The 10,963-nt window shown below is 41.1% G+C and overlaps 1 protein-coding gene across 1 annotated transcript; it reads left to right on the forward strand.

The window, feature by feature from the left end:
* The first annotated feature begins 6,921 nt into the window (after nt 1–6,921).
* Nucleotides 6,922–10,814, forward strand: LOC101067618 (ATP-sensitive inward rectifier potassium channel 1). The gene is made up of 2 exons (XM_003968257.3): nt 6,922–7,087; nt 8,897–10,814. Exon 2 carries the CDS (start codon nt 8,915–8,917, stop codon nt 10,034–10,036), a length of 1,122 nt encoding a protein of 373 aa, XP_003968306.1. The 5' UTR covers nt 6,922–7,087; nt 8,897–8,914; the 3' UTR covers nt 10,037–10,814.
* Nucleotides 10,815–10,963: the final 149 nt, after the last annotated feature.

A 10,963-nucleotide genomic window follows, 5' to 3' on the forward strand; every position in this document is an offset into this window, starting at 1 on the left:
AGAAAACATGGAATTACCATCTGATGCTCAAACAATACAAACTGAACCTGGCTAGAAAGCTTTAAATGGGATTATGCTGCAGGTATGTGGGGCTAACCTATAGGTTTCCTCAGTTATTTTCTTTAAATTAATCAATAAATAAAAGAACTGGCCTCAATCTTAGTATCATGTCCTTATAACAACCAGCCTTGGTGCAAAAATTTAAAATGCAAAGAAACCTCATGGTGCAAAAAAATGGCTTTTTAAAGTTGTTTTCCCCTAAATTTGGACTAGCCTTTGTGACATCAGCATAGCTCATCGCTGCAATGTTGCATCCATTCAGAATGTTTGTCATTAAACTCATTTAGTCCAAACCTGAAAGGACAGCCGATGCTGTTTAATGCACACTTGACATTGAAAAAATGATGTAGGTTTGACCCAAGATAAGAGGAGAGATATCAGTGGGAGCAAAAAGACAGAAAGAGGGATCGATGGTCAGAAGGGAAGGGGGGGCAACAGAAGCAGCTGATACTGCCTCTTCATCCACTTCCTGCGTTGAGTTTAGGGGAAGATTAATGAGCCTCCCCTCCAGCCCTCCTCCCTCTCCCTGCAGATATGTAAGGGCGCAGAGGCATGGCTGGCAGACACCCCCCCATCTCCTCCCTCAGCCGTGAAGCCCTGGCGGGGGAGGCAATGAGAGTGGACTGTGGAACATCAATGAGGTGGGTTCCACTAATGATGAGCCTGGGTTAGACTTGGCTCAGGGCTGAACGGTGTGGGCCAGCTAGACCCACTCTGGAGGTAGTGGTGCTAATATTGGCAATGACCGTGTGTCCGTTGTGTAAATTCTGCTCCTTAGGCAGCAAATCCTTGTGGACCATTCTCTGGTGGCCTCAGATCCAGGGCATTTGTAATTATTTCAGCTCCTGGGGAAACGCCATTATTGATCAAAGCTGAGCCCCTTCCACCTTATTGCCTCTATAATCCATTCAGTTGCCTGCGTTCAGCTCACAATGATCAAAATGAACATTAATAAAGCGTCATAGAAGAGGCTTGGTGGAAACTTAAGGGATTGTGGAACTAATTTCATGATCTTATGCCGTGCGGCTAACACCAACAACAACAATCTCATTATATGTCCTTTCAAAGGGTTCTTAACAATATAGAGTAAAAGACCCTTATATAAGTGTTACATATGGCTATATAGTCAATAAAGAGAACATGAATTTTAGATTTTTTTCTGTTTTCTGACTGTGTGTACTTCTTTTGTAGTTTTCAATACTTGACCCAATTATTGATTTTTCTCACTTTAAATCTTGAAGTTCCATTAGGAAGAACTGCCATGATGATGGTAAATTCTTTCCTTTTTTCTTTAAATTGTGACTGAAATGTTGGCGGAAGTTCCAGAGCAGTTCAACTGTGTCCGCCGTACAGTCAGAATATCCTCTTCTCCTCTGTTTGGCTTCATCCCTCTTCTCTCTCACGTCCTCCTAGGCTTCATTAGCTTTGATTGATCCTCTTGTCAGGGCTTGTGGCATCACAATGAGCTACGTTGTTAAGCGCAGCTTTCAATAGGAAGAAGCAGGAATGGAACACAGCAGCAGTAAACAGATCACTACAAGGGCATAATGGGGAAAGTTTTGGTCTCAGCATGAATGCACTCATCTCTTATTTGTGCCTAAAATATTGAAGCTTCTGCGTCATGGTTTCGCTATGTAATCTTACACCTTAAGCCAAATTGGAGACCAATGCACAGGGATAAATGTTTCAAGAGGCAATGCATGCATTCAATAGAAACTATATATGGAAATTATGGAACGAACCACAACTCCACACACATAACCACAATACAGTCGTGTACATACACAAAGATTCCATCTCCTCTATTTTACTTTATAGCATGGTGTCATAGCAAACTCAGGAAAGTATAAATACATGTTTTACAACTTACTATAGGAATTATTAGCTTCATCATGATGTTTGAGCATAACAAAACAACAAAGCCTTGGTTATTATCTACTGGCACAATGGATGAAGGATGTTAGTCTGAAACCAGGCGGACACCAGGAGCTTTGAAATCCATAATGAATTCTACAGACATGGGCAATAATGTGAGGATTTCACAGGCTGAGCTGTAGAGGGAAATATTTTGTTATTGTTTAACAGGCATGAAGCCGGTCAATGATAATATTGTGGGCAGAATAACTGTGCAGATCTCCAGACGTGGGGGATATTGTGTGTGTGTGTCTGTGTATATGTGTGTGTGTGGGACTGCAGTAATTAAATCACCAACAGTAATGTTTAATCAAAAATCCATCCCTCTGATGGTACATCACTTTGCTCTGGACCATAGTCCTGCTGTAAGATATTCCAGTAGAAGCAATAATAACAGCAAATATTCCCATTATTGGTTAACCCCCCCCCCCCCATGTTAAGGCCCCTGTTAAATCAATCAAGCACCTTTAATTCAGCCGTTACACTTTGTTCAAATTTAAGATTAAATAAACCATCTAAAGCCACTTTCTGCTTGTGCACAAACATCTGATGCGTGAACTGGTTTTCTGCATTATTCCGGTCCAGTATCATTGCTGGGAATTTGCTGGCAAAGGGAGATGGCATTGTGACTGGAAGCAGAGGCGTTACTGGGACGGCTCCGTCCCGTGTCTATTTACAATTTGTTTCAATTCCGTCTGATCTCGTCAGAGCATTCGGGGAAATATACAACAGCTGAGCCTCTTGACACTTGTTTATAATTAATTAAAGCCATGGTTTTAATTAGATGCTCATTATTCTTATGACAAATCTAAGGACCTGATGGTCTGTGTTTTGTTATATTTAAAACTTGTTTACCGGTAATTTAAAACAGCAGAACCCAAATGGAGTGTGTTGTTTTGGTATGTTTTGCATATAAAGGAAACCTTAATAGAAAATATGCTTGCATTTGCAAAATTGGCCCCTGTTGTCATCTAGACCAAGTCTGACATGGGAAAGTGTTGGGAACCGAACCGGCTCCTATTTCACTTGCATTGCACCGATTAAACTTCATCCAGAGGAGTGATTGGGAGCTTTCAACAAGGGTTTCATGCTTCCTTTTCTGTTTAATCAGCATAGAGTACTTCCAGTGGAGGTTTATGACAGGAAGACACAATAACATTGAGAGAGTCGAGAACAAAAGTACATTTGTGATCCCTCTGTGTCTTTGCCAGATTGCTGATGGATTCGGTGGGGTAAGTCAAACTCCCTGAAGACACAGAGCCTGACGATTTTAATGGACCGTCCTGCCATGTGGAGTACCCTAAGTACCTAAATAAAAGGTGTTTATTACCTATTTGTGACCAGTGGCATTTGGAGAATTAATGTTGGTTTTTTAACATGTTAAAGATGGACTCGTCTATGAGCCTTCATGGATCTGGCATATGGGATTATTAACACACGACTTTTCTAAAGCAGTTTCTGTCACATATTTTCTATGTTTCTAATCATTTTTCTTAAAATATAGATATGCAACATGCTGTAAAAGCTGAGACTCCAGGCTTTTGCTCCATCAAGCCTGCATGGGAGGCAGCAGAGAGGAGCAGCTGCTGTTGAGGAGGCCGAAGTCCTGCTGGGCCCTGAATTATAGAAGCAGGTCAGGATGACACGAGGGGGTGTTTCTGGGACAGCAGGGTTCACTGTGGAGCCCTCACCCATGAACTTGTTAACAAAACACCTCTGAAACAAAATGATGATTTGATCACTAATGAGCCATCCTGCAAAACTGTAAGCTGGAAGAGAATTACCATGAATCTGCATCTTAGTCCATCAGTACAGAATCACTGTGTGTGGAGGATTAGGGGGTGGTTGTTTGAATCCAGTTTAACTACAGTCGAAAGCTCTGATAATGGAAAATCCCCACAAACCTAGTTAGCCAGGGATCTCATCTCATAGGCCAGTTAGTCAATGTGCACCTCTATTCATGTGCAAATTACAGCCAAAGGTGTATTTTCCCTTAATGCCTGAAGATCTTCAGTTTACAGGCACAACAAATGGATTTTGCTGCATTTTCCACCAATTTTACCACAAAACAATCTTAAAGACATGAAACACCTGTTCTCCATCTTTTTTTTAATCTTAAGGGCTTACGACCAGTACACACTAGGTGATTTTTGGCCTAAACCGGTGGTCTGATGTCATAGTGTCAGAGGTTCAAGGACAACCGTCGTCAACACCTTGCGACCGAAGTTAACCTTAGATAAAATTCTAACAGTGTAAGACATTTAGGATGACAATCAGACAGTGTAACAACAACAACCAATAGCAATGCAGCAGGAATTATTAGCAGCAGTAAATGCTAAATGCTAGTATATGTGATTAAATACGGGCCTCTAACAGGACCGAGTCCGCATTCTCTTTGTCCTCTTTCTCAGACTTTTTTCTGTGCACACAACATGGAATATTGACACTCACATCAAACTTGATGTCGTACCAAAGTTTATGAGATACGTGTTGCCCCATTTTTCACGTAATATTCAGTATAGAGGGCAGTAAGCCCAGTTTACCAATAAGGAATCCAATACTTGACCTGTAGCATTTGCTGCCTAATGAATTTCTGATATAAGTGCTCAGTGGCGTGATTGACCAGCAAAATGGCTCTCATTGGCATATTATCCAGCTACTTTCAGCTCCTATTCTCCAATTGGATCTTTCTGTCTCATTTTCCGTGTCACACTTGTAGAGGGGGAAGACGACAGACAGCTTCTCTTCTTTCAGTCTCATGTACTCATCATCCACCCACAGAAATAAGCATATTCCTTCATTCTAGCTGAAAACCTGCATCTTTTCTTTGTTAGCCGGGTTAATTAGTGGCAGACTCCCGGCGGAGACAGAGCATCAGACACAAAGAGCTGGTTAAATAGTCCTGATTCCCCGTGGATCGATGCAGTAAATAACAACGTCACGGCGGAGCGATAATTATTCAAATAAGTCAGAGACTAAATGGCTTAAAGTGTTGCTGTGAATCCAAGCAAGAATTGATGTCCATGTTTGAATAAGACTCCTGTGTTCTTTTGTGAATGTGACTCAGCAAATTACAAAATTTGACGTCGAATCTCTCTCATATGTGTGAATAAATACGACACCTGGCCTGATTATCCAGGATGGGTATTAATGATTGTTATCAGTTCACTCCGTTTTTTGGTTTGTTTTGCAACTGCTACAATCCAGATTGTCTCTTTACAGAAACCCAGAGCCTGACCCCTAAACAAAAAATCCCTCTTAGCAGGAAGAAACCTTGACCAGGACCAACAACAGAAAGAACAAACACATATCTCATGAATGCAAATCTGGAAAACACGAAATATTACATCATTTTACACATAATCAATGGTTTGGTGAAGGTTTTTATTATTTTTTTTAAAAAACAAACACAGTTTGAGCCATGCATGATTTACAATTGTAACAACTTTGGTTTTCAGAGAATGCATATTTGTTTCCTAATAATATTAATAATGAATTTGAATTAATAATGAACAAAAGTCTTTCTACTACCAGGTAATGTGGCTGAAAATGTCTGTTCTTTGAAGTGGACTAACAGAAACTGCAGTAGAAACCAGAATGGTTAATTTACATATTGAAGTGGATGGTGAGAGGACCTTCCATTGTTTGGTACCATGGTAAAATACCTACATATCAATAGAGGGTTCATTATCATGGACATGAATTTCTTATCAAAGATCAGTGTTTTTGATCAGCACTAAAATCATGGATCCTGGAATGGATACTGCAAATATTCTAATGACCCACATCATTTCAGCACAGCTTAATTAGCAAGGTGGCCAGTGGTTAGCACTGCTGCCTGACAACAAATAGGTTGAGGACGAGGACATTTATTGGCTTCAGGTTTCCTCCATAAGTCCAAAATGATTATTTGCCCAGACAGTGCAATTAAATATGAGCTAATGCATTCCTACCAACATTAGGAAGCTATGATAGGGGTGAAATCTCATCAATCCAAAAGTACACAGCTAAACATCTACATTATTTCCTAAATTACTTTATCAAATTTAAGCACAAAATCTGTTTCTCTGTTTAAAAGGGGTTTAAATAAAAATAATCTCTTATTTTTTCAGGACTATAGATTTGGAAAAAAGAAATCCAGGCAAGCCCAGTCTTGTTTTGTGTCAACAGTAATGTATTGTCCCTGTCAACAGAATCCGCAGTCTGCAGCCTGAAAGGTAATACTGCTGTACTTAATTCAGATGGGAACAATAGAACCCCGTCACATTTCACAACTTTTTCCACATTCCTTTCAGGTTCATCCTACTTTACCCCGACACAGCTAGATAAATCTCTTAAAGCTCTGCTCTGATTCTTAGTTTTTCTCTTGCAGCTATATTTCCCAATCATCCCGATTATTCTGCAGAGCAGAGCTCTGCTGTTTTGGTAGAGAAGAAGTCAATGTTTGTGTTGAAAGAGACTTTTAAATCATCTTTTTATGACTATAACAAACAGAAAATGTGTCAATAAACCTGATGCTTTCATAGATTCAGGGCAGCCCCATAATATGCGAAAGAGCATTGTCAAAATGTAGTGCTGCCCTCCTGTTTCTTGCCAATCACCCTTGCAGCAGATTTCCAGTTACCCGCTTCAAAGGCACACTGTAAACATGACAAAGCGTGTGTGTGCATCTGTACACGAACTAATTGCACACAGTCCGTCCGTCATGCTCTTTAGAGCGACACATAGAAGCGGAACCACGCAGCACAGATAGTGCCTGCAGGTGTTACTTTTACACTGAAAAGAGCAAAGACTGGAAGTCTAGTGGCTAGAGGTCAGCGTGGCCCCTCGTACCAGGCACCTGTGGGCTAAACAGCTGATTAGAGCAAGACCCTGTGCGCGCACACGCATGTTTGTGTGTGTGTGTGTGTGGTTGGAGGAGTGGTTTAGTAGGCGTAAACATCACCTGGCGGAGACTAGCACGCCATCAGAGGACAATATAAATGCAAACAGGTGTTAGTGGGCAGACGTAACAGGAGGACACACCTAAACTGTTTACTGCAGCAAGACTGCTGAGCAACTGTTGGTCTCACATCCCCTGAACAAGCAGCGACTTTCACTTCAGCTCATAGAGGTGAGTTTTGAGTTTGGGCAAAGTTACTGCTCTGTGATTTATTTTTATTTTTTAATGTGGAGGCTTTTAATTAATTAGCTGTAAATTCTATTCATTCTTTGATAGTCTTTAGTATCAAGGCCGACACTGCTATGCTGTGCTTTAGCTTAAATTACAAAAACAAAAATACTGGTTTGACAAGTTTTTTTTCTTAAATCATCTCATTTAGATGCTAAACAGATTTTTTTTTGTAAACTAGGGTTTATCTCAAGAGGGGGTGAAGTTATGACTTTCACTTCAGTATATTGTATTAACTTTTAACTCGTCTATTTCTTAAGTCTCTCTAAAGATGCAACAAAGAAAGTAGGTTTTATCTGACAGATAGATGGCTAAAGAAACACTGTCGAAACTGTAGGATTAGAATTTTATTTGAAATTACAAGAAAAATGCACCAAAAAAAGAGTAGGAAATAATAAAGTATTATGGGACATGAACTTACTGCTCAGAACAATTAGGGAACACTTCATTCCTATATTTTTGAGGAGGGAAAGGAGGCAGCACATTTTTTTCATGTGAATCGTTGATTATGGATCAGAGACACATATCCAAGATTTTCATTTACCGTATTTTTTAAACTGTGCAAATACAGTCGCCAAATGACAACATACATTTTAGTGTGTGTTATAAAAATGCACTCCTATTACAGTGCAAAAACGCAGGAAGCTGCAGATGATGGGCAACTGGGAAAATTTAACAATGCATTCTTTAAACATCACTAGTTTATCAGTATATTTGATGAATTCAACCTGTTGTGGAGTCGCATTTTAAAGGCCTCTTTTATCACATTAGTCATGATTCACGCACTTGTTTTTTTAATGCAAAGTGGTCATTAGGGAGTTATACGTACAATTAAATTGCTAAAGACCTGACATTAGTACAGCTCATGTCTCGTTACGGTATGACAACATTGTGACCTAATGATTAGGTTTGGAATGTTTGAGTCAATACATAGTGATTATCACACCCCTTTCAATGAGATGACAAGATGGGCACCCTGAAGCTTGGAACATCAGCATAAAGTTGCTGCACGGATTGTCTTGTATCTCTCAAATAAGTGTACTGTGATCCAAATGGGTACTTTTCATAACTTGGCAGGAGCAGAAATCCCTAGCCAATTCTTCCAGTCACCACCCATCAAGCTGGATACTTATGAGAACTCGGCCAGACTTGGGCCAATTAGAATGTTATATTTATATTTAGGTGCTAGGGAAAAGCTAGCAAACAGAGCCAATGCTTGTGTCCAGACGCTTGCATGGGACCAAACATTTTAATTTGTTGGGTGTTTTCTGGAACATAAGCTTCACTGGAAAGTTCTCGTTTCATGACTTCAGAACCTTAACTGTAGTGCTGTAGGAGTACTCAGAGGGACTTAAAGTTAAGCAGAACAGGAGCTGCTTAAACCTCTTGAAAACAGTGAGAATCTGTCAAGCTGTAAATCACACTATATACCCAAATACCACCCCCCACCACCCCCCCTTTTTTTTTTACACCCCACTGTCTGAGCAATGTCATCTTGACATTTTCAAATACTGCATTGGGATGATAGACAACCTGAGAACGTGCCTCACTTTATTTTCAAAGTGAGCGACCTTTATGGAATATGTTTGATCTGAGGTGATCTAATCTGTATTAAAAGATGAGACAAGACTTTCTTGCTGCTTGCTGCTTATGATAGGAAGAAAATTTAACACATACTGCAACTCAGGCCATTAGTGGAATCTCCTCTGTTCATCTGCTTATGCCATGTTTTCTTCTTCAAATGTCTTGCAGGTCGTGGACTTTTAAAGAATGTTTGGATTTGTGAACAAATATTTCCAAGACTATTTGGTAGAGAGAAGACACCGCAAGACCCGCTTGGTAACTAAAGATGGACGCTGCAACATCGAATATGGAAACATCCATTACAGCAACCACTTTGCCTTGCTGGCTGATTTCTGGACCACCTTTGTGGAGATCCGGTGGCGTTTTGTCCTGTTCATCTTTATCGCCTCCTTCACCCTCAGCTGGTTCCTCTTTGGCCTGCTCTGGTACTGGATAGCGCGCAGTAATGGTGACCTGACGTGGCAAAAACCACCATCAAACCACACGTTCTGCGTAGATAACGTCATTGGACTCACCACAGCATTCCTCTACTCCCTTGAAACGCAGACAACGATTGGATACGGCGGTCGTGCAGTCACACCCCTCTGCCCAGGCGCCGTGGCCCTCCTCGTCATTCAGTCTCTCCTTGGAGCCATCATCAACTGCTTCATGTGTGGGGTCATCCTGTCCAAAATATCATTACCCAAGAAAAGAGCCAAGACCATCACATTCAGTGACATGGCTGTCATTAGCCCCAAAAATGGCACCCTTTGTCTGTCTATCAGAGTGGCCAACCTAAGGAAAACCCTGATGATCGGAAGCCAGATTTACGGCAAGATGCTGAGGACAACAATTACCCCAGATGGCGAAACGATCATTATGGACCAGGTGAACATTGAGTTCATGGTAGATGCTGGTAAGGACAACCTCTTCTTTGTTTGTCCCCTGACGCTTTACCACATCATTGACAAGAGTAGTCCCTTCTTTGAGATGGCAGTGGACACACTCCACAAGGAGGAGTTCGAGCTGGTCGTCTTCCTGGACGGCACAGCCGAGTCTACCAGCTCTTCCTGCCAAGTACGGACCTCCTTTATTCCTCAGGAGATCATGTGGGGCTACAACTTCCTGCCCATCATTTCCCGAAACAAAGAGGGCAAGTACAGAGTAGACTTCTCCAACTTCTCAAAGGTGGTACCAGTGGCGACTGCACACTGTGCCTACTGCTTCCACAACATTAAGGGTCACCATCACCACTCTAGAGATGGACACGATAACGAGGGCTTCGAAGTGATTGACATCCAAGATCCTCCCAGTGTCACTAAGATGTGAACTATTAGAAAATCAAAGACTTGCAGGGGCTCACACCTCTCGTATTGAACTTTTTAAGTCACCAAAGAAACACCCACATGGGTGCAAAAACTGCACAACGAAACAAGAGCCATCTAACTAACAATGAAATCCTTCCTATTTGTGTCTCGTCCTTGTTGAACACAAGGAAGCTACAATATATGTGTCAGGACAGGCATTATAAATCATTTGAATGTAAATATGCACCACGCCTATCATTGTCTGTGCAACAAAAACCCATGTCCACACGACCTGTTCACGCAAGACGGTGATTCAGGAAGAGAAACAGAAAGCTGTACTAGCATTTGCAATTTTACTAAGTCTCAAATCTCAGATGAAGATGAGCAGCTCCGAGTTATGTCGTGCCTCAAGTACCTGGTGAAGAATATGTATTATACTTTGGGTAAAACTCACAAGTATTTGAAGGAGCAGTGTTGCTATGAGTGGACACCACTGTCCCATGACTGGGCGGTCAAGTATGGAATCCGTACGACAATGGCACTCTTTGGACTTTGCTTTGGAATAAGCAACGGGTTGGACCCAGAGGTCGCTCTTTTTATTGAAGGCTGGATCGTCAATGGTATCGTCCTTGTTTTGTTATTGTTGGAAAACCATGGCTCTTTGGAAACCCCTATGAATATTAAACAGTTATGAGTTATGAAGATAAATGCCGTTTTGGTGTTTTGCTTCTTTTTTTGCTTTTCCATTCAAGTCTCAGGGTAAACGCTTCATGGAATTAAAACCTATTTTTCAATCAAAACGTCCCTTTTTTGTTTCATAATTCCATTTGTTTGTTTGTTAATGCTTTGATCAACAAGAGTGACAGGTGACAGCCCTCATCCCTTCCCCTTAAGTAGTGACAGTAAACAGCGACCCAAACGTAACCACTAGAGGTGTTAAATTATGGAT

This window comes from Takifugu rubripes, chromosome 11 (assembly GCF_901000725.2).
Source record: "Takifugu rubripes chromosome 11, fTakRub1.2, whole genome shotgun sequence".
Classification (NCBI taxonomy): domain Eukaryota; kingdom Metazoa; phylum Chordata; class Actinopteri; order Tetraodontiformes; family Tetraodontidae; genus Takifugu; species Takifugu rubripes.

Bases quoted from the DNA above. Each gene is read 5' to 3' on its own strand.
- LOC101067618 (XM_003968257.3), top strand. From the start codon at position 8,915: ATGTTTGGATTTGTGAACAAATATTTCCAAGACTATTTGGTAGAGAGA.